The sequence below is a fragment of the Cariama cristata genome, unplaced genomic scaffold, assembly GCF_000690535.1.
Source record: "Cariama cristata isolate BGI_N322 unplaced genomic scaffold, ASM69053v1 scaffold16524, whole genome shotgun sequence".
NCBI lineage: Eukaryota > Metazoa > Chordata > Aves > Cariamiformes > Cariamidae > Cariama > Cariama cristata.
This window is the reverse complement of record NW_009613638.1, coordinates 2,944-22,538: the sequence shown is the minus strand read 5'-3', so window position 1 is coordinate 22,538 and position 19,595 is coordinate 2,944. Positions and strand designations below refer to the sequence as shown.

The window sequence follows — 19,595 nt, the reverse complement described above, 5'->3', positions numbered from 1 at the left end:
TATAATAGTTATAAAACATTTTTGTAAGCACTGTTTAGTTCACGTTATAACTGAATCAAATTATTACAGAAACCAATGTTAATAAAGGTATCTCATAACACACTTTCTGCAACATACTCTGTCTCGTGTTAGCATCTGAGCTCTGTTTTTATGTATGATCTTAATAACTCCCGGTGGCTGGATCCATGCCTCTCCATCGACTTGCACTGGAACCCCTTCATCACCAAGTATGGTGATCTTTACTGACCGACACTGGAAAAGAACAAACACATTATTTTACAGAGCAATAAATACTAATGAAACTGACGGGCCACCTGAAATATGTTGATTAATAGGAACTGAACTGTGGCTTCCCTCCAGGATCGTCTCAAGGATGAAGCACTTTTGTACTTCATTCATCATTGAAGACAATTTGTTACCCATTAAAATTAAAACAATGTCAGTGCTTTATTAATGTATAGGGTGGTGGTCATCAAGAGTACCGCTACTTGCCAGCATCCCAAACTGCTGCTAACCATGTTGCGTGCTTTCAAGAAACAAACCTGAGCTATCCTGTGGTGCTGCAGTTTGATGACTCTCGAAACTGCCATCTGCATGCTGCCAAATACCGCAACAACTTCTAAGATTTTATCATCGAATGATGGAGCCCCAAATATCTGAAAGGAAAAGAAAATATTCCATTTTTTTATGGTAAATTTAGTGCTTAGATTGCATGTTCAATGAAACACAGATTCATTTACAGATTTGTTTTCAACATTCAAATCCTCTAACTTATTTACTGTAGAGTAAGTACACTGTCTCTCAAAGTCATAGGAGTGAGATACTGTAGACAGTAGGCAAATACTGTTTCAAAACAGCAATGCTAATAGCATTTCAAATATCTGAATGACGAGGCATATCCTTATATAGGAAGGATGGCATGTTCCAGCATGCAGACTAAGAAATGTTTTTCAAGGCAAGAGGAAAGGCTAATTAAAATCTCTGCTTGGTTAATGTACTTAATATCTAAGAGGTTCTTGAAGTTAAGAGGAATAATGGTGTCTTTTTTCTCAGAAGTGCTTATCTTCTTATATTCTGAATTCTCTGGAAACCAACATCTGAGTCCATGCTCGGCTATTTTAAACACAGCTTTCATACTGAAGAGGATCTTGTTTGCGCTGTATACAATTATCCATTGTAAATATGAAAATTGCTTCTGTATGGAACAAACTCCTGATATCCAGTCAAGACATTGAATTTCCATGAGCTTACACAAAGCACAGGAAGCCTCACGTGTGCCATTGCCACCTGGTGTCCTGCAGAGGAATTCTGCCATGCCACAGGACAAGTCTTAGGCTGGAGTTCAGCTGGGTCTGGCAGGAGATACCATACTAAGGTCACTTGAAGCTTGATCGTTTCATCCTGATATGCAATAGGGAACAACGAGGGAGAAAAAACAGCAGGAGGAATCACTCCAGCAAGAGTTTAACAGGTAGAGAGATCACCTCTCTGAGCGATACTTGGACTACCTCAGTTGGCACTTTGGGCGGAGTAAGCTGCATCAGAGATACCTGAGACCAGACCGGAGAAAATCCTTGAAAGGAGCTCAAAAGCCACAACTTGTCAGGTCCTGTACCCTGACAGAGGATTTCCTGGAGGTGAAGAATAAGAGTGTGCAGATCCAGGACTGTGTAATCCAGATAGTGGCTGCAGCAATGACTCACAGAGGAAGAGAATGGGGAACAGGGTGAGGGGCTTTGCTCCCCACTGCCCACTAAGCCAGCAGGAACCTTCACTCCAGTGCAGTGAGCGGTGGCTTTGGCCAGGAGGTTGAGGAAGGCTTCTCAGGGAAAGGGCTGCATAGCACAGTTCCCATAGTTTAGTGCCACATTCAGATGGTACTTCCTTTCAGAGGATCCCAGGATTGCACAGATAGGTCTTGAGCAGATGTCAAAGAACAAAAGTGCAATTTTACTGGAGTGTTTTGCAGCAAAAGGTTTCTCCATCTGAATTTTTCCAATTTCCATGGAAATTTTTCCTTTTTTCACATGGGGATGTGAACGTCTTGAAAACAGCAAAGATGGTGATTCTGTTACTGCAAGGTAAAAACTATGGAGAGTCCTTGATCTATCTTTCACAAGTATAACTGACATCTACACGGCTAGTTCTGCATGGGTTAAGAAAAAGTAGTTATAAATTTCATTTATTTTGTGCTTCCATTTTAGCAAAAGGATGGGCCAACCACAACCCAGTCTGCTGTGTCTCTCCACCAATAAAACATATCTGTACTGAAAAACAACCTTTTTTTTTTTTTTTTTAAATAACAGCAACCAAATCTCTACGGATCAATGGTCAAGAAACAATTCCCTCCTTTCCTGTTGCAGGTCATGTTTCCAGCCTGCCTTGGGGACGCCAAAAAGACCCTAAATGATGCCTAAAAGATGCCTAAACAAGACCCGCTCAAGTTGGTCGGCATGCAGCTGCCCTGCCTGGCTCACCAATAATGTTTCAGGAATAGTCACAGCTGTCGAGGCAACATCTTTCTTTTGTCCAGATAAGCAGAACCAGCAGCACTTCAGACCACCACCACCACCGCCTCTGATGATCAGTCATTCAAGACTGCACTAAAGCAGTGAATTATTCTCCTAACTCTGCCCAGAACAAACATGTCACTTTGCTGGCACATCTGAACACCAGAAGACTAAGAATATCAGTAAAACTGCTCCAAGACACACACATTTGCTATATATGAGTATGACAGCTAGGACAGATCTCCTCTCTCAGTGAGGCAGTCCAGTGAGAAAAATAAACTCCTAAACAGGAGCTGAGCAGATGTTAGAGATGCTTTCAACTTATGAATATGAACATGGAGTATATAAAAACTTCAGATATCCATATCCAAATATAAACACAACTGTCATCCTCTGACATATACCAAAAATAAGAAAAGGACATTGAAACATGTTTAAATATTTTTTGTGACTTTTACGTATGTGTGTCTGTATATATATATATATACACACATATAAAAGCAAAGGATAACAACTCACAAGAAACCAAAAGCATTTTGGCAAAAAAATACTGAATTGTCTACACTAAGATCACAAGCTAATTTGCAACTACGGTTTTAGGCGATTCAGACCTCACACATGCTAAATCAGGACATGCAGAATTAGGATAATCTGCTAGTAATTACAATTGTTGCACTGTGCGTGAAGTGGATGGCAGCAGCAAGACTGCTCCAAGTTGTAAGACATTTAGGTATCCATGTAGGGTAACGTTTCTTAGGAGATGTGAGGAAGAAGGGAAAAAAGATATCTTAAAATATTTTAGAAGGTAATTGAAAATAGTATTTAAAAAACACATTACTACCCCCACTAAATTATGAGTCACTGCACGCATCAGTCCTCATTTTCGAAATCACCATCCCTTAGTCCAAAGCTGTTCCAAGAACAGGAGGAAAATTCAAATATAAACCACGAGTGATTATTCTTGTCCACCTTGCTTATTGTTAGAATACAGCAAACAGAGGAATCTATGCTTTGAGAAACGTTATTTACAGGAGTTTGTAAAACAATATAGAGAGAAACTATTTGTGTCTCTGTTTATCAGATTAGTTTCCAAAAAATACTCATAGAGCCATTTAAAAAAAAAAAATCATTAAGCCTTACTATGAACATTTTGCTGCAATGGACATGACAGAAGGCAATAGATAGTGAAAAATCATGGGATATATTTTCAATAAAAAAATCAACAAGACAATCCAGTTTAAACTGAAACAGTCTCCCTGAATAAGAGTTGCTATCCAAACCATACGCTATTGCTATTAAAATTAAATGAGAAGAGCAGTTCATGGTATTTATTGCTGGTTTCGCTCAGACAGTTACTTCTCTTTAATGTTACTCACATCATCTTCCTTGGTTCCACCCCAGAAATTAGTCCCACCAGCATAGCTGGGAATGTTTAGCACGGCTATGCCCTGTAGACTTGGAAGGGGGATGTACTGTCCATCACACTGTAATGGATAAAAGCTCATTTAGTATATAAATAATGTGATAAAAGTAATCAGCCATTTTTAACACATGAAGCTTCAACAGAGCTGGCAGGGGAGGAGAGTCATTAATAGATTTGACACAAGATGATTCCCTCTATGCTGTGAAGCACCTCTAATACACACCTCTTCTTCCCAAACTTAGAACCAATTTTTGTAGAGCTGAAAAACATGTAGATACTACATGCTGTGGTATCTACAGTAGAGGTGTTCCATGACTCTTCAAAGAAACATTTTCACATCCCTTATTGTGAAATTCCTCATGCACTTAGACCATGCGCTGTCTATCAAGGATTAAAAATCTTTCTGCGATGAAAAAAGCTATCTCCCTGAGTGCACACAGTAAGATCGCCAAGGACATTACAAAAAGCTTCATTTACCCATTCAGTAACTGGTCTTCCATCCTATATTGGCATTCCCACAATTGCAATACACTTGTTATTTAGGTAAATCCATTAAGCGGGAGTGTTGTTGATTTTGCAGGCAAGAGGTCGCTCCTGTGACTGACCATTCAGTCCTTCTTTCTTACCGCTTTATTCTACAAAACCCATAAGCAACTCCAAGTCCTATGCAACACAATCATGGGGTGACGTAGGTCAATCTCACCATACTTATGGCCAAGAGTAGATTTAAAGACATCAGTGAAATGACTCTTGACTTAAAGCAGTACAACTGCCTGCAGAGGTAAGCCCAATGATTTCAAACCACTCAACTGAGAGTCAAAAGTGCAGTCCTGCAGCAGTGCCACAAGTGTGGATTTGAAGCAAGACAGAAATATAAGGTCATAAATGCTGGATGCAGGTGTCACTTTGTGGATCATGAATTTGCATGTGAAGTTGGCTTTAAAGAAGATTGCTAAATTACTGCAAGTTACCAGTCCCACAGAAGGATCTTAAAATTACACAAATGAAAGAGAAATCCTCAGGAAATAAGGAAAAAATCTGCAGCAATTTTATCAGGAGGGGAAAGAGATGCAAAATTATTTCCAGAATGTACTTAGGGCTCTCTTTTTACGATTTAATCTCAGCCACAAGACAGAATTTAACATTTTAATGAAAATGTGACATTATCCAAAATATGCTATGATATTAATAGATATTGAAATTGATATTTTTAATTTTCCAGTGTTGTGCACCTCATCACACTTTTTAGCATAAGGCTAATATTATTCAAGGCAACACTAAATATGAAATTTCTACTTGCTGGTTTACTTCCAGAAATATTCAAAAATAATTATGGAAAGGTCAGATTTGAATGTCTTATTGAATATTATTTGAATCTTATTCAAAAGATCCTTAAATTAGAATTCTATCTGCAGCATACATAACGTTCTTTCCTGTCATTATATTTGCTAACTACTGCATAATTCCTTGATAATTACTCAATCCTTAGATAACAGCAATCTGCCACTACCACACAAAATCCTCCTAAATCTCAGAGGAGTGAGAAAGATTTCCAGTAACTTAAAATTATTCTTTCAACTTAAAAGTTATCTTCATATAAATATTGTGAACTTCCGTATGAAATACTTAGCATGAAGTAAAAAGAGAAATTATGTATGTTCTCTGTCAAAATCCAGCCTAGATATTCTTTGGGTGAAAATAACTGTAACCATCTCATAGTCTTTTTCTGCATTTGCTAATCATTTATATCTCCTTTAAGTTCCCAGTATCGTGAAGAAGACTTAGATTTTATGTTAGAATTTAAAAGACAAAAAAATAACTATGTTTAGATAATTTACACTGCATTTGTTGTTGCTGTGATAATATCTTGCTTCGTTTGTGTGGTTCTCAAACACCTATTAGAGAAAGTCTCTACTGGTGTAGCTGGGCTTCTTGTGATGCACATTCAGAATCTCCCCTCTTCTGTCAGGAATTTTTGACTAAGATCATCTGTGTGCTCTCCCTATATGTGTAATCAAGCTTTCAGATAGTTTAAAATGAATCTGAAGGATTAAGACTCCTTATCTCTTCCTTCTGTTTAGCGTATGTTCATTTCAGTTATTGTCCTTAAAACCTGGTCTCCCCCTTTGATGCAGTGAACATTAAGAAACATATCCTACCTATACAGTAATTTATTTTTTTTAAAACCCAGTAATTACAAAAAACATTATACTGGGTATGTTGGGATATTTAGGTAGTGACATTTTACTCCAAAACCCCACCTGGGGAACCACCTCTTACATAGCACATTTTTACACAGTGCCTTTGAGGTCAGCATGGGTTGACAGAAGAACTCTAAAAGATTTCAAGAGGAAGGCCAAATTCTTCACTACACATTGCCAAAGCAAAAATACCCATTCTGCCCATAAATAAAACTTACCTCAAGTTGAACTTTTTGTTCTAAGTTCTTGTAAGTTCTCTGCAGTAGTTCTTTTGTGCCAAGAACTCCATACCACATCATGTTTTTCGTCCGACTCCTGAGAAAAGGTAAAACAAGATTCACATATTGAAATACATACATTATTATGTCTTTTATTTGTAGGAGGAGAAAAAGTTAATAAATTCAAATAGAGAGATAAGGCAAAGAAAATAATGGAAACATCTTGGCTCTGTTACTGACAATTATATTACCTGCACTTTTCAGGGTGCTCTTCTCGCTTGTTATTAAATTCTAGTGAAATTTTTGCATCTAACCCAATTCCAAAGTAGTTGTTCATGACACATTTTTCTGAATATCCCTCCCTATTAGAAGAAAAGAGATAATTAGGTGCACATATGCACAGCACCTGGACACACAGAGCTTTGACCAAGATCGTGGTTGGTCTCAGAACAGATACATCAACCAAGAGACATCAAGAGATGTTTCCTCTGAGTCTCCCTGAGGAAACCCAACAGCAGTCCAAGAGGCCGATTGGTTGCTAGCTCCTTTGCAAGTGCAAGTTACTTCCTGTAGGGCAAAGAAGAAACTGTACCATACCCTCAACCAGCACTACCTCCACCATACTCCAAATAACAGTGGGATACGAGGGAAGAGCTGCCCTGGGCACAGCTCCGAGACAGCAGCACCACACCAGGCTGAGCACCCAGGCTGCGTTTAGGCATGCTGGTGCTAGGTGTTTGGCTGATGCTGCTGACACAGTAGTGCTTTATTTTCGGGAAGCCACGGCCCACAACCCAGGTACCATCCATAAGTCTCTGCCAATGGTACACCCAGTGCTGGGAAGCAGAGATAGCTTAGGACACAAAATTTCCACCCCTCTGCTCCAGTCTTTAGGGGAATACTCTTCTTCCTACACTACAAAGTGCCCAGACCTGCTTCAACATCTTGCTGGCGGCTGAGCTTGTGTTCAGACCAGCAGTTTGGGCAGGAAAACCCAGGTCTGAAGGATTCCTGTCCCCCTCCACCCAAAGTGAGTAAGGGAGGAGTAAGTGAGCAAATGTCTCCTATTATTTCTGCTGCTGTAAGACAATTTTGCACTATTCGTAACTAAACCAGCACAATCCAACCGGTTTTCAGACCTTGAGGTCTACTGCTGAATGATAGCAAACAAGAATTTGACAATTAAAAAAAAAAAGAGATTACAAAAAAAGTTAAAAAAAGCCTAAAGAAAACTAAAGCAAAACAGTACATTTGGAAAAAAAATTCTTACAGGGAATCTGGATCCGGGTCAATAAATGGCGTAGCACCAAATGGATCGATGTTTGCTAGCAACATTTTGCTAATAATTGAACTTCCTGCAATAGAAGCAGCTAGACCAGCCCTCAAACCTGATTAAAAAAACAACAGAAAAAAAACAAAAAACCAATTTGTATTTGATAAACAAAGAAACATATATGTCATAATATAAGCCACATACTAAGAGACAAAATTCATCAAATCCATATAAGGAATGATTGCATTTCTATCTCAATTTTTACCTATATTGGTTATCTTTTCGGGTCTCTGGCTCTCTTGAGCAGAAAGGCAGCTATGCTGCAGTGCGGTGGCTGACTCTTCAGGTACCACCATTGAGAAAGAAAAAAAACAAAGAAAATTCAGGATTTCAGGCCAACACTCACTGGCTACATAGTAACCAAATGGGTGACTTAACATCCAAAAGGACTACTGGAGCTTTTTATTTAGTTTAATCTTCATCTCCAAACTGTCCATGATTTTCCTTTGGTCCTTTCCTTTGGAAATATTCCTAAGGAATACGCTTACCATTTTTACAACTGGTAGAGTCATAGTTTAGTTTAATTTGTGAAAAGATCACAGCATCATCATGCCTACCTTGACTAGTATCAATGTCACTCTACAGAACACTGTGTAATGCATGTAAACAAAGAAAAGTACTTTCTAAAAGCTTTCACTTAAATTGACCTAAAGAAAAATGGAAGCTCAGTTCCATTATGCTTTAAGTATACTAATGAAAGCCAACCATATCCTAGGCTGCATCCAAAGCAGCGTGACCAGCAGGTCAAGGGAGGTGTTTCTGCCCCTCTACTCCGCTCTGATGAGACCCCTCCTGCAGTACTGCCTTCAGCTCTGGTGTCCCAACACAAGAAGGACATGGACCTGTTGGAACGGGTCCAGAGGAGGGCCACGAAAATGGTCAGAGGGGTGGAGCACCTCTCCTATGAAGACAGGCTGAGAGAGTTGGGGTTGTTCAGTCTGGAGAAGTCTCCAGGGAGACCTTCTTGTGTCCTTTCAAAATATAGAAGGGGCTTATAAGAAGGACTGAGAGACTTTTCACCAGGGTCTGTAGTGACAGGACAAGGGGCAATGGTTTTAAACTGAAAAAGGGTAGGTTTAGATTGGTCAGAAGGAAGAAATTTTTTATGATGAGGGTGGTGAGGCACTGGCACAGGTTGCCCAGAGAAGCTGTGGATACTCCATCCTTGAAGTGTTCAAGGTCAGGGTGGACGGGTCTTTGAGCAACCTGGTCTAGTGAAAGATGTCCTGCCCATGGCAGAGGGTTGGACTAGATGACCTTTATAGGTCCTTTCTGACCCAAGCCACTCTGTGATTCTATGATTCTAAGATCCTGAATTTCATTTTTCGTCCTCCAGAATCAAACTGAACACTTTTGCCACATCTGGTGTTGTGCCAAACGATCACGAATCTTCTACATTATTTTGCATTTCCTACTATATGATATAAAACAAAGATGTGTATATTGGTTCAAACAAATTCAGGGCATGAAGTAAAAATCATTATTTGATAGCAAGCAGAGAAACAGAAGGCAATATTAAAGTAGTGTAAGGAACAGCAGATTGCAAAATCATAATTACCTGGGCAGATAATCCTAGTGTTAAGCACTGGGAGGTTTTCCTTGCTTGCAGCCAAAGCTGGAGTAGAGAAAGAGCCTGTCTGAGAATGGATACCTCGGCTTGTACGTCGATCTGGAGATCTTGGTGCAGTTTTAACTGCGCAGAAGACGTAAGAGCACTAATCAGACCTATTATGACACTACCAAATACGTAGTTTTTACAGCCTTGAAAATATTTCAAAAGCATTAATTTCATCTGTTACCATTCCATGACAAATGTCCTTCCCTCTCACACCACAATTTTTCTTCTAAATACAGGGAAGAAAACTCAGAAACAGATCAAGTGACAGGCACAAATTAAAATTAACACGTGTGCATGGCATTCAATATGAGGAGTTCCCAACTTATGCTTCAAGCTACTAGCAAAAACTGCCTTATATCCACCTTAAAAAGCAATAGTATTTAATGTTGTAGTAAATTTATGATAAACATGTTAATGAAGTAATACAAATTTAAACTTAAATTCAATCTATATTTACTTATAAATAGACCTATATTATATAGTGTTTTATTATTTATAACAATTTTAATATAGATAGCTATTCTAACCCATAGGGCATGGAAATACCTGAGCCACACTATTTGCTTCAAGCAGCTAAAGTGGGCCCTCTGCCTGCATCAGCTTTTGGAAAACATCAGACAAAACTCTGGCATCTTTATCTACAACCAAACTAAAAACTGCAAGGGAAGGGAAAAAGCCATGTTCAGACATGTCTTCTGCAGCTACAGAGATAGTGGGGGACATCAGTTTCCCATCATCTTTTCTTTTTCACAAAAAAACTCCAGCAATTCCCAAAATAATTGAAATCACTTATTTGTTAAAATTCTCCAGAAGATGGATCAACAAAAACTTGTGACAGATAGTAAGGTTTGGTAGCTGATGTAATTGTTGGTGACAAAGGCTCAGGAAAAAGAAGGGGAAGAAAATCAAGGGGAAAGAGAAGATGTTCACAAAAAGTAACTGGTAGCTCAGTGTGGCCAGTTATCCCTGGAGCTGCCTCTGGAGGTGATGAAGAAGGACAGGCTTTTCAGAGGGCTGACCTCAGGTGCTCTAATTTACTTTCCTGGCAAAACTTGTTTCATGCAAACTGAGAAAATATGGCAGTGCCTGCTTTAGCCTGAGGAAGTTAATCTTTGTGAAATTCACTCCCGTCAGACATAGCCAGAAATTGGTGTCCCAGGGAAGAAAGCTGGGTGCTTTGCTATAGCATTTCCATGTGCATGTAGAAAGCTTTTGCACACCAGATGATCATAGACATTTCTTGGCTACGTCTGCTTGAAATTATCTCACATGTTAAAACTACTTCAGCTTAGGGCAACTTCATCCTTGACCATCTGAAGAAGCTCAGAACAAAAAATGATATGATCTCAAAGTGATCTGATATATTCCTCTCAAAACTTGAAAAGTAATTCAGCAAAAACAGAATTATTAGGACTAGCACCAAGCAAGCAGAAGAAAACCACCACCAGGAATGTGGTGGGAAGGATAAAATACACCCTTTTCTATGGCAGGAGGGGGACAGATCAGTTCACGTCAATCATGGTAACTCAGCCTGAGGTTAACATGGACGTACTGTATGAAGACACTAATGGAAAGAAAGAGCAGAGTGGGAAATTCTAGAGACAAAGGTAGTAACAAGAACCATGGTTTAGAAATTGTGTTCAAATCAGTTCAGGCCAGGCTACAGGCATTCACTTTTTTTTTTTAAAGTGATGATAACCTAGCATGGAACAGTTGATGAAATGCCAAACTCTTCATCCTCTTGTATCCCAGGAATAAGATTACACACCTTTCTGGATGACTTGCTTAAGTCAAACAGAAATTATTAGACACGGACAGGGATAAGTGGTGAAATTTTCTGGACTGTTTTATATGAAAGGTCTGCCCAAATGGACAGCTCCTTCTGACTTTAACATCTGTGTAACAGCCTCAGCAGTTATCACAAAATGCTATAGTATTGCATGATAACAATACAACACAATGATTAGTATCCGTGCACGACAAAACACTGTAATAATGTTAAAAATGAAAAGAAATAAAAACTGCAAGTGAAATCTAACGAGAGTTATTAAATATTTAGATTAAGATAATTAACATATGGAAACATATTATCTTCATCAAATGACCAGGAAGATCCTCAGAGGGAAAAATATAATATTCAGAACAAAATTAATGGTAATTTTTCATAATGCTACTGCAAAATTCACAACGCTATTCACACAGGCTGTTCTCTCTGTACTTGGGAACGAGGCAGTTATATTAAATAGGAAAATCAACAGAGCAGCTGCTCTTTATTTGACAGATGAGACTCCTGGGGATGACTGCAATAAAGATAAACTTTTGCTGTTCATGCTCTGATAAAAACTACAGAGCCCTAATGAGTAAAAATGATGTTTCATTGCAGATAATTGAATTCATGTTTCACACTTTGTCCCTAAACACCTATCTTCCACTGACAGCATTAATATGCACTCTATTTCACACATACCAGATGTATGAAGAATAATATAGCTCCCCAATGAACGCAGAAATTTTATCACCAAGAAACAAGGGGTTTACATATATTTCTACATATGGATATACATATGTGTATATTTTTATTTTATTATATATTTATGGCAGTAGGATTGGGTCATCTATAGGGTCAGAATCCTCTATGAGCTATTATTTAAACTGGACAACCAACAAGCATTGATTCCTATAACTAAAGGAAAAGGAGAAGGGCTAATAAAGAGACAATTACTGGAGAAAGTCTGATATCGATTCCTGGACAAAAGGAAATGTGAGATTCTGAATCAACAGAAGCCCCAAGAGCCTAATGTTGTATTTCTAAGGTAGGAGCTACCAACACAGGCACCAGCTTCAGAGCAGGGCCTCATGAGGACTACACTTTTTGAGGATGTTGGTGTGGGTTAGGGTAAAAGAAGGAGGTGCAAATCCCAAACAACTTTGCTCATTTTGCCACAGGAAGTTGCTCACCAAATATCTAGAGGATGTGTTTTGCTGTCCACCAGCTACCAGTGTTTCTCCATGAGTTGCAGATCATCTTGAGACCTCACCTGCAGTGCATCACTGTCCATTTTGATAATATGGTAAAGACTGAAATTTCCACCTATAGTAAGAAGCAGCTTTCCTAAAATTACTATGCAGCTTGAGACTCTTCAACAACCCCAGCACATGAACTACCAGTCAACACAAAATGCAGTATTGATGTTTGTGATGGAAAATGTCCAAACATGATCTCTCATGGCTGGATTGGTTTGGTGCCAAAAATCAAGCATGAGAGGATGGAAGTGAGGGTCCTGTATAGACAAATCACCCTTCCTTCTTCCACTGCAGCCAGTCACTGGCAGATTTCATAAAGGACACATGAAGGAGAGAATTTACCTTACCATTTGAATTTAGGAATTAGTACTATCTATGCTATTTCAGGAGATGACTCTTCTCTATATATCATTTTACAAACCAAACAATGAATAGCCAAAAGGAAAGCTTAGTGACAAAATGGGCTATTACTTTATGAAAATGCTACCTTCCAAGCAAGTTGTTTTAAACTCAGATATTCTGATTGCTTTGTACAATTAGTGATACAAATAATACAACTGGGTTCCTTCTGTTGCATTTTAAAACCCAGCATGGGCCACCCACACTGTCGTTCTTTCTCTGGAGAGTAACCTGCAGAGCCCCATAGTGAGGACAGAATGATGGTCCTACAGGAAAGCAGGAGCACTTGGACAGCAGCAGCTGATAAAGTCCATCCGACCAAGGACAGAGCAGGTAGAGGCTCTGGACCTTGGAAAGCAAGAGTAGCTTGGTATAGTGGCTTGCTATATGGCTTGCTATACAGAAGCTAATAGCTGCAAGGAAATAGCTGGACTAATGACCTGTATTTGTGACAACGCAAGAAATTTTTCATGCGAAGGAGCTCTAGGATACCAAAGACTTCGATTCAAATTTCTGTTCTGGATAAAACAAATAGAGGGGGTGCCCTTAGTACTGCCACTTGTCAGGAGACTTCCATGTTCCAGTTTCTATTATATCCTTTCCTGTTTTACACTGTTCCACTTCATATAGAAGACTTAAATATTCATTCTTTCTGTTCTAGTAACTGTCTCACGGTAAGTTCCCAGCTGAGACATCAGGGTTTTGTTGTCAATACAATGAATATGTCTGTTTCACACAATTTGAAACCCCCTGAGCTAAAATGACTGACAGAAATTCCTGTAATATGCCCTAAAAGGCCTACGACTGAGAAATGCTATTGCCACCGTTACCTAGGCTCTAGTCCCTGCTCAGGTTCATGTAGAAAGGTGAGTGTAAACGCTGGATTAAATGCAGGCACTTCTCTCCAACAAACACCTTTTCAGCTTTGTAAACACATTCCAAAAGGCTGTTATCTCATCTCCTGCATTCTTCCCTTAACTTTTATTTATTCAAATCTATTAAAATTCGTGACTAGTTTCCAGTGAAAAAGATGCTAGTATTTTTAATTATGGAGCCAACTATGATCCATAATGCAACCATAAGGAGACTGCATAATTTTAAATTACTTTATTCCTAATTTACTCACTTGATGGGGACTCAAGTTCCTTTGTATCTTCCTCTTTTTCCTCTTCTTTGGATTCATCCAATTCTTTGCTATATTCTAGTGGAGACTGGTTCACTTGTTCTTCACTATGAGCATTCTGCTCATCCACAACTGATTATTAAAATAAAAGACAGAAAGTTTCAAGATTTTTAAAGAAAAACTGCATACATGGAAAATTAGCTTCTTTTTTTCTGTAGCTTGAAGTTTAAAAGATTTCTATTGCCAATTCAGTGAAAAAGAGTCTAGCAATCCATTGTCCATTGATAAAGATTTGCTGCCAGAAATTTTCATTTTGTTGAGGATAATAGTTACAAAAGAAGTACCCTTTTATATGTGCACATCCGTGCATACATACGTATTCATATACGCAGTCATCAACAGCCAAACAAACTGCATTTCTTTTCCTTGCAGCTTGTAATAAGCATATAATTTTATCTCTGTAAGAATGTAGAAATCAAATTTTAATAATGAAAATTTATGCTGGTTAAAAAAAAAATCATCATTATTCTATCAGTAAGGATCAAAACATTGCTGATGTGCACCTTTCTCTGCTTGTTCAATGATCTGCCTCACAGCCTTCTTCAAGCTGTTTGCACGAAGCATTAACTGTTCCCTTGGTTTGAAGAGTTTCTGGGTGGAAGACTTTGAGACACACTCTGCTAATTGCTCTTTACTTTCAGACAAGGATTCTTCACTTGAAAATTCCTCTGCTTCTTCTTCCACAATGGGGGGAGTGATGCCTGGCAGAATGGGAGCAGCCTGGGCTTCTGTGTGAAGAGCCTGGAGCAATAGGTCTAGCTTCTCATTTAACTCGGAGCACTAAGACAAAGTGGAAAAGAATACACAAACACAAAACACCCAGTGAACATGTGAACATTTTCAGGAAATTAAGTACCAGTTTATATTTAAAACTGTAGGTGTCTATGTAAGCATTTATGTAAAATCCAAACACAGGTTCAATATTTCGGAACGTCAGATTATCAGTAGGTCTGCATGGTTTTTTTGCAGACATGCCCTATGACACCTAACCAAATTAGAGCAATTATAACAAAAAAAACCCTGCACTCAGGTTAAAATAACATACTGTGCTAAACTCAGCCTGCCACATAACTAGGGTACAGATCAGATCTTACTCCTCTCCCGATGGCCTGCAGCACAGAGAACCACCACAGATTTGCCCATACCATGCATTATAAGAAATTATGGGTGCTCAATACCCCAATTTGGAGGAATAATGTATGGAGACATGCCCAGCTGTTGGACTGAGACACATGGGGCTGTTTTTGCAACACAGCTGTACATTAAGCAAGTGAGTTGTCACAGAGCAAAGAGGCTCAAGCCAGAACCACACACTGTCAAACACCCCTACCCATCACTAAGCAGTTGCTCTCTTTAGGTACACTGGAAAAGAGATGATTTTCTGTGCTTAAGAGAAAGGAAGTCAACACTGTCTGGCCTTGGAACAGTAAAAAAAAAACAACTCATTTTCTAAAATGTGCACTGAATAGAAACGTGAACCACAAATTGCCATTTAGCAAGTACATTTCCTGACTCTGGGATTGTTAGTGATTTTGTTTTCTTCTTTTCTTTTCAGCTCATGTAACTTTTGTGCCACATATGAAATCCTCCTGTTGTTTTTCTTCCAGTGCTTTTGCAACATGATCTCTACAACTTGCAGCTTAAACCACTATTTTTAACATTGTAGTCTCTCCTCCCTTCATTCTCCCAGCATACTCTTGCTTCATTATCCTCTTGTTTTCCGGTAGCTAACTTAATCCCTAAAACTACGTATCTCTATGTACATTACCATGTACTTCATCTTTTGTGAAGGAAAAAGTGTAAGGAATTCACAGAGATCTTAGAATTTAAAGATGGTTTGGAAATAACTGTTCTATGCAATAAGAAGAGAAGAATTTTAAAGTCACTGGTTGAAATGAAAGCCAAGCTGGGCATCCTGGAGCAATCTGAAAATTAAACACCCATGAGCTATAAACTTTAACAAATCCACAACTTTAAAACAGAATGTAGTTATAGTCTTACTTTAATGGCCATGGCATCAGCTTCCTCTGCATTTTCCATTGGTTTTTCGTAAGTCTTCCCAATTTTGGCAACAAAATCCTTTACAGTTTCACATAATATTCTTCAGATAAGAAAAAGAAGAGGGGAGAAATCAAATGAAATAAAATAGGTATGTCTTGAATATTAAATTCTTATGGCAAATTTATTTATATGCATACTGCTATACATCATTCTTGTTAGAAACTGAACTCTGTGATCATACTTGCAAAGCAGATAATACTCTTCCATAATTTGCAAAGTTCAAGCGCCAAGCTTTAAAACAAAAACTCTTCCTCCCTTTTATTTAAGCCTTTGCTCACATTGTATCTAAGTCTCTTAATTCTAAGAACTGAAATAAACATGAGTAATTTTATCCATTCCCTTGCTTGTACACCTTCCATACCAGAGGAGTTAACAAACTTGCATTCACTTTGATAACTTCAAACCCAGTCTTGCAAACTCCCATGCAAAGATGGAGCCTAGAAACCATGGAGAAAATCTACTGACTTTAATGGAGCACTTCTTAGATGAAAGCATATGGCCACACACGTCCCATTGCACAGCTCATGCTTTTGAATCACAGCTGACCCTGAGGCGTATCTATGTAAACTGCAGTGGCTGCAACGAATTTTCATTGTGTAAATCAGAGAAAGACGTGGTTCTTATTACCTACACTGCAGACAGACAGCAAACTTACTAATGAGGTGTGGATAATTGCTTAGTACTGTTCATTTGGTTGAAATTTACTGGACAGAAATTAAACAGATTAAACAAAATACAGATCCAATTTAGAATCTGGAGTTACAATAATATCCTGCAGCTTAACTTTCAACATGTGCTATGTATACTTTAAAAATGAAATTTTATTAATTATCAGGAAAAAAAAAAGACATAATGACATTCATATGTATTTTTGAGGATTCTATGACTGGTCTTTTGCATATGGCAAAGTACAAGATGGGTTTTTTTCACAGAAAAGGTATACACAGAATACTTCTGATGTCAGATGATGTGCATGATTTGCCAAGTAATTATCTCTCATTTTTAAGTGTTTCAGTTTGGGGAAAAAAAATCCCTATTGTCTGAGACCACTATTGATTGAATTGATACAGACAGAGCTATGACAAAGCTACTTAGCCTGCAGTTCTGCTTCACACTGGTGAAGTTATTTGTCCTTTTAAAGATAAGGATATGCATAAAACAAAACAGAAGAAATGTAATGTGACGTAGATCTCATATTCGCATTAGTAACAGTAAGTTTCACATTTAAGCTGCCCGCTGATTTGGACTGATTTAAATTCACTTAATATCGTGATTTTTTTAAATGTTGATGTGTTTAGTATTAAGCTATCCAGTACAATTGTACTACATAAAAATTTTGCAGAAAAAACATCCACTCTAAAAGATATAAATCAAGATATATTAAGCCAAGCCAGCTGAGCCAGCCATAAGAAAATCAGGCTTAGATAGAAGGTTATTATTATGATGATGATGATGTTACACAGAAGATTTATCCCACACATCGTACGTAAAACTGATCAACTCACTTGGCAGATGATATGACAACTGAGTGCTGATCAGAATTGAGAATTTTTGCAAGATGAGCAGCAACTGAGTCCTCATAAGCAGATATCTGAAAAGAGAGAGAAAAAAGACTTCAATTTCCACACGTTTCAGCAGCTTAACACCAAGCAGTGAGTTAAAACGCCTCCAAAAATAGCAGGATTTCCATTTCAGATGTAATACAACGACAAGCAGCTTACAATGGAGATCCTACCTGCATACTATATTTTATGTACCAGATTTTTAATATTGAAAGTAACACCGCATCTGAGAACTTGATCCACAGTTCTTTTCCTCCAGTAGAGAAAATAGTTATTTCTAGGCTAAAAATAGTCTATGAGGCAGAAAAATATCTACCTTCTTTTTAGATTTATAACAACCTAAGTTATTATAATCTAATATCTTTTATTTCTTAAACAAGCAAAGTTTCCCTCAAACTAAGTTGCTCAACTAAGAATAAATCAAAAGTTTATAGTTATAGTCTAGAATTTTCTTTCTACTGTCAGATGGGTTCTTACTCCCCAAGTACCCCTACTGACAAAGGCTGCTAAACTGGTATAATGTTATCAAAACCAATCCTTAAGGATCAAACCATTTAGAGCTTAGTCTTTACAAGAACGTTCGAGACAATGAATGTGTGCATTGTCCGTCTTCTCTTGCACAGAAGAATTATAAGTTCCAAAATACTCAGGAAAAGATTCATAATGGATCAGAAATGCATTCTCATACACTATATCCTGTCTCAAAATAGATATGGATCCAGACCGTAATTTTAAAAGAAAATTCTAACCAAATTCCAAATCTACAGCTAAAAATAAATGCAGTTCTGAAATTTTCTGACAGCTTCCTTTAAGAATCTCTTAAAATATCTCAGTGTGTTTTTACCTTTTGTATAGAGCAGCAAGATACAGAACCTTTTTTTTCTCTCCTAAAACCCAGTCTTAGTTGTAGAACTCTGACAGTAAATCAGTTTCCATTTCAAGGGAAAAAACAAGATGTAACCATCTGATCTGTAAGAACAAACTACTGTTGTTCAAACATCAGTATAAGATTTCTGGAACCAAATCAAGGGAAATAAGTCTCCTGAAACTTGGGGAAAGAGAAAAAAAAAGAACTGGATATATACTTCTATTTACTTTTTGAACTGTTCTTTAATACATTACCTATTGTAAGGTTAATTATTCTTTTTCTGAAATATCATAACTCAATAAACAATGGAAAAAACATTAAAATAGATATTGAACAGGATACTCAAAAGAAAATGGCTTTTTCCAACTCAAGAGTAATGGCAGGTAACTATAGACTACAGAACTGATTTTCCAAAAAAGAAATTTTCTATCAGCAGTTCCTTCCGTTTTCAGGAGGAGGTAAACACAATTTCAAAGCCAGAACTAACTAGAACAAAATGTCTATTTTTTCCTTTACAAGACGAAGATACACTTAAAAATTTTAACTGTCTTGAAAAAGACAAAGCCTTGGCCTGCATTGCTGACACTGAAAACAGAGCTGTGTGCAAAGCAACCCCATTAAAATCCCAGCCAGTGGAACCCCAGCCTTTTTGCATCTCTATATCCAGCAAGCTGTCAAAGGTTATAACCTCCTTGCCAATTAAAACAGCCTGAATTATTACCTTATTCAAGAACCTGCTGATTAATTATTGCTTCTCAAGTACTTTTGAGCTAAAGTTGATATGCATTAACTTTCTTAGGAATATATTATTTTCTCATTTTTAGTCAGACTTTTCATGCCAATTAATTTGATTAAAGCATTTCCCTTTCTCTCAAAATTGAAACCTCATCAGATAGTACAAGCACAAGTCTAGTCTGAAAGACAGACTAAGCTTTTCTTTGAGGTCACTAATGATTTTGAGCTCTCCAAAAGAACAAAGAGGAAGTTGGGTGGTATCACCTATCTAACTCACGCTGCAAAAAGCTTCTCTCTTTCTTTCAGAATACAACTCTTGCCTTCGAAATGCTGGGGTTTTTTCAATGGTTATTCCAAACTCAAGATAGCAAACATTTTGCATTTACATATATATGAAAAACATATTTTATATATGTTATTATAGTATATATATTATTATACAATAATAGAACACTAAATC

The 19,595-nt window shown here is 37.8% G+C and overlaps 1 protein-coding gene across 1 annotated transcript in view; it reads right to left on the bottom strand.

The window, feature by feature from the left end:
* Positions 1-117: 117 nt before the first annotated feature.
* LOC104160866 (diacylglycerol kinase eta-like) overlaps positions 118-19,595 on the bottom strand; it is a gene marked incomplete at both ends in the record, with an annotated part of 22,122 nt that continues 2,644 nt past the window's right edge. Inside the window, 11 exons of the mRNA XM_009699108.1 lie at positions 118-252; positions 543-656; positions 3,887-3,994; positions 6,353-6,449; positions 6,604-6,714; positions 7,623-7,740; positions 9,244-9,378; positions 13,853-13,981; positions 14,413-14,689; positions 15,911-16,010; positions 17,476-17,561. Coding sequence (XP_009697410.1) covers positions 118-252; positions 543-656; positions 3,887-3,994; positions 6,353-6,449; positions 6,604-6,714; positions 7,623-7,740; positions 9,244-9,378; positions 13,853-13,981; positions 14,413-14,689; positions 15,911-16,010; positions 17,476-17,561 — 1,410 coding nt within the window. The remainder of the gene's footprint in view (positions 253-542; positions 657-3,886; positions 3,995-6,352; positions 6,450-6,603; positions 6,715-7,622; positions 7,741-9,243; positions 9,379-13,852; positions 13,982-14,412; positions 14,690-15,910; positions 16,011-17,475; positions 17,562-19,595) is intronic.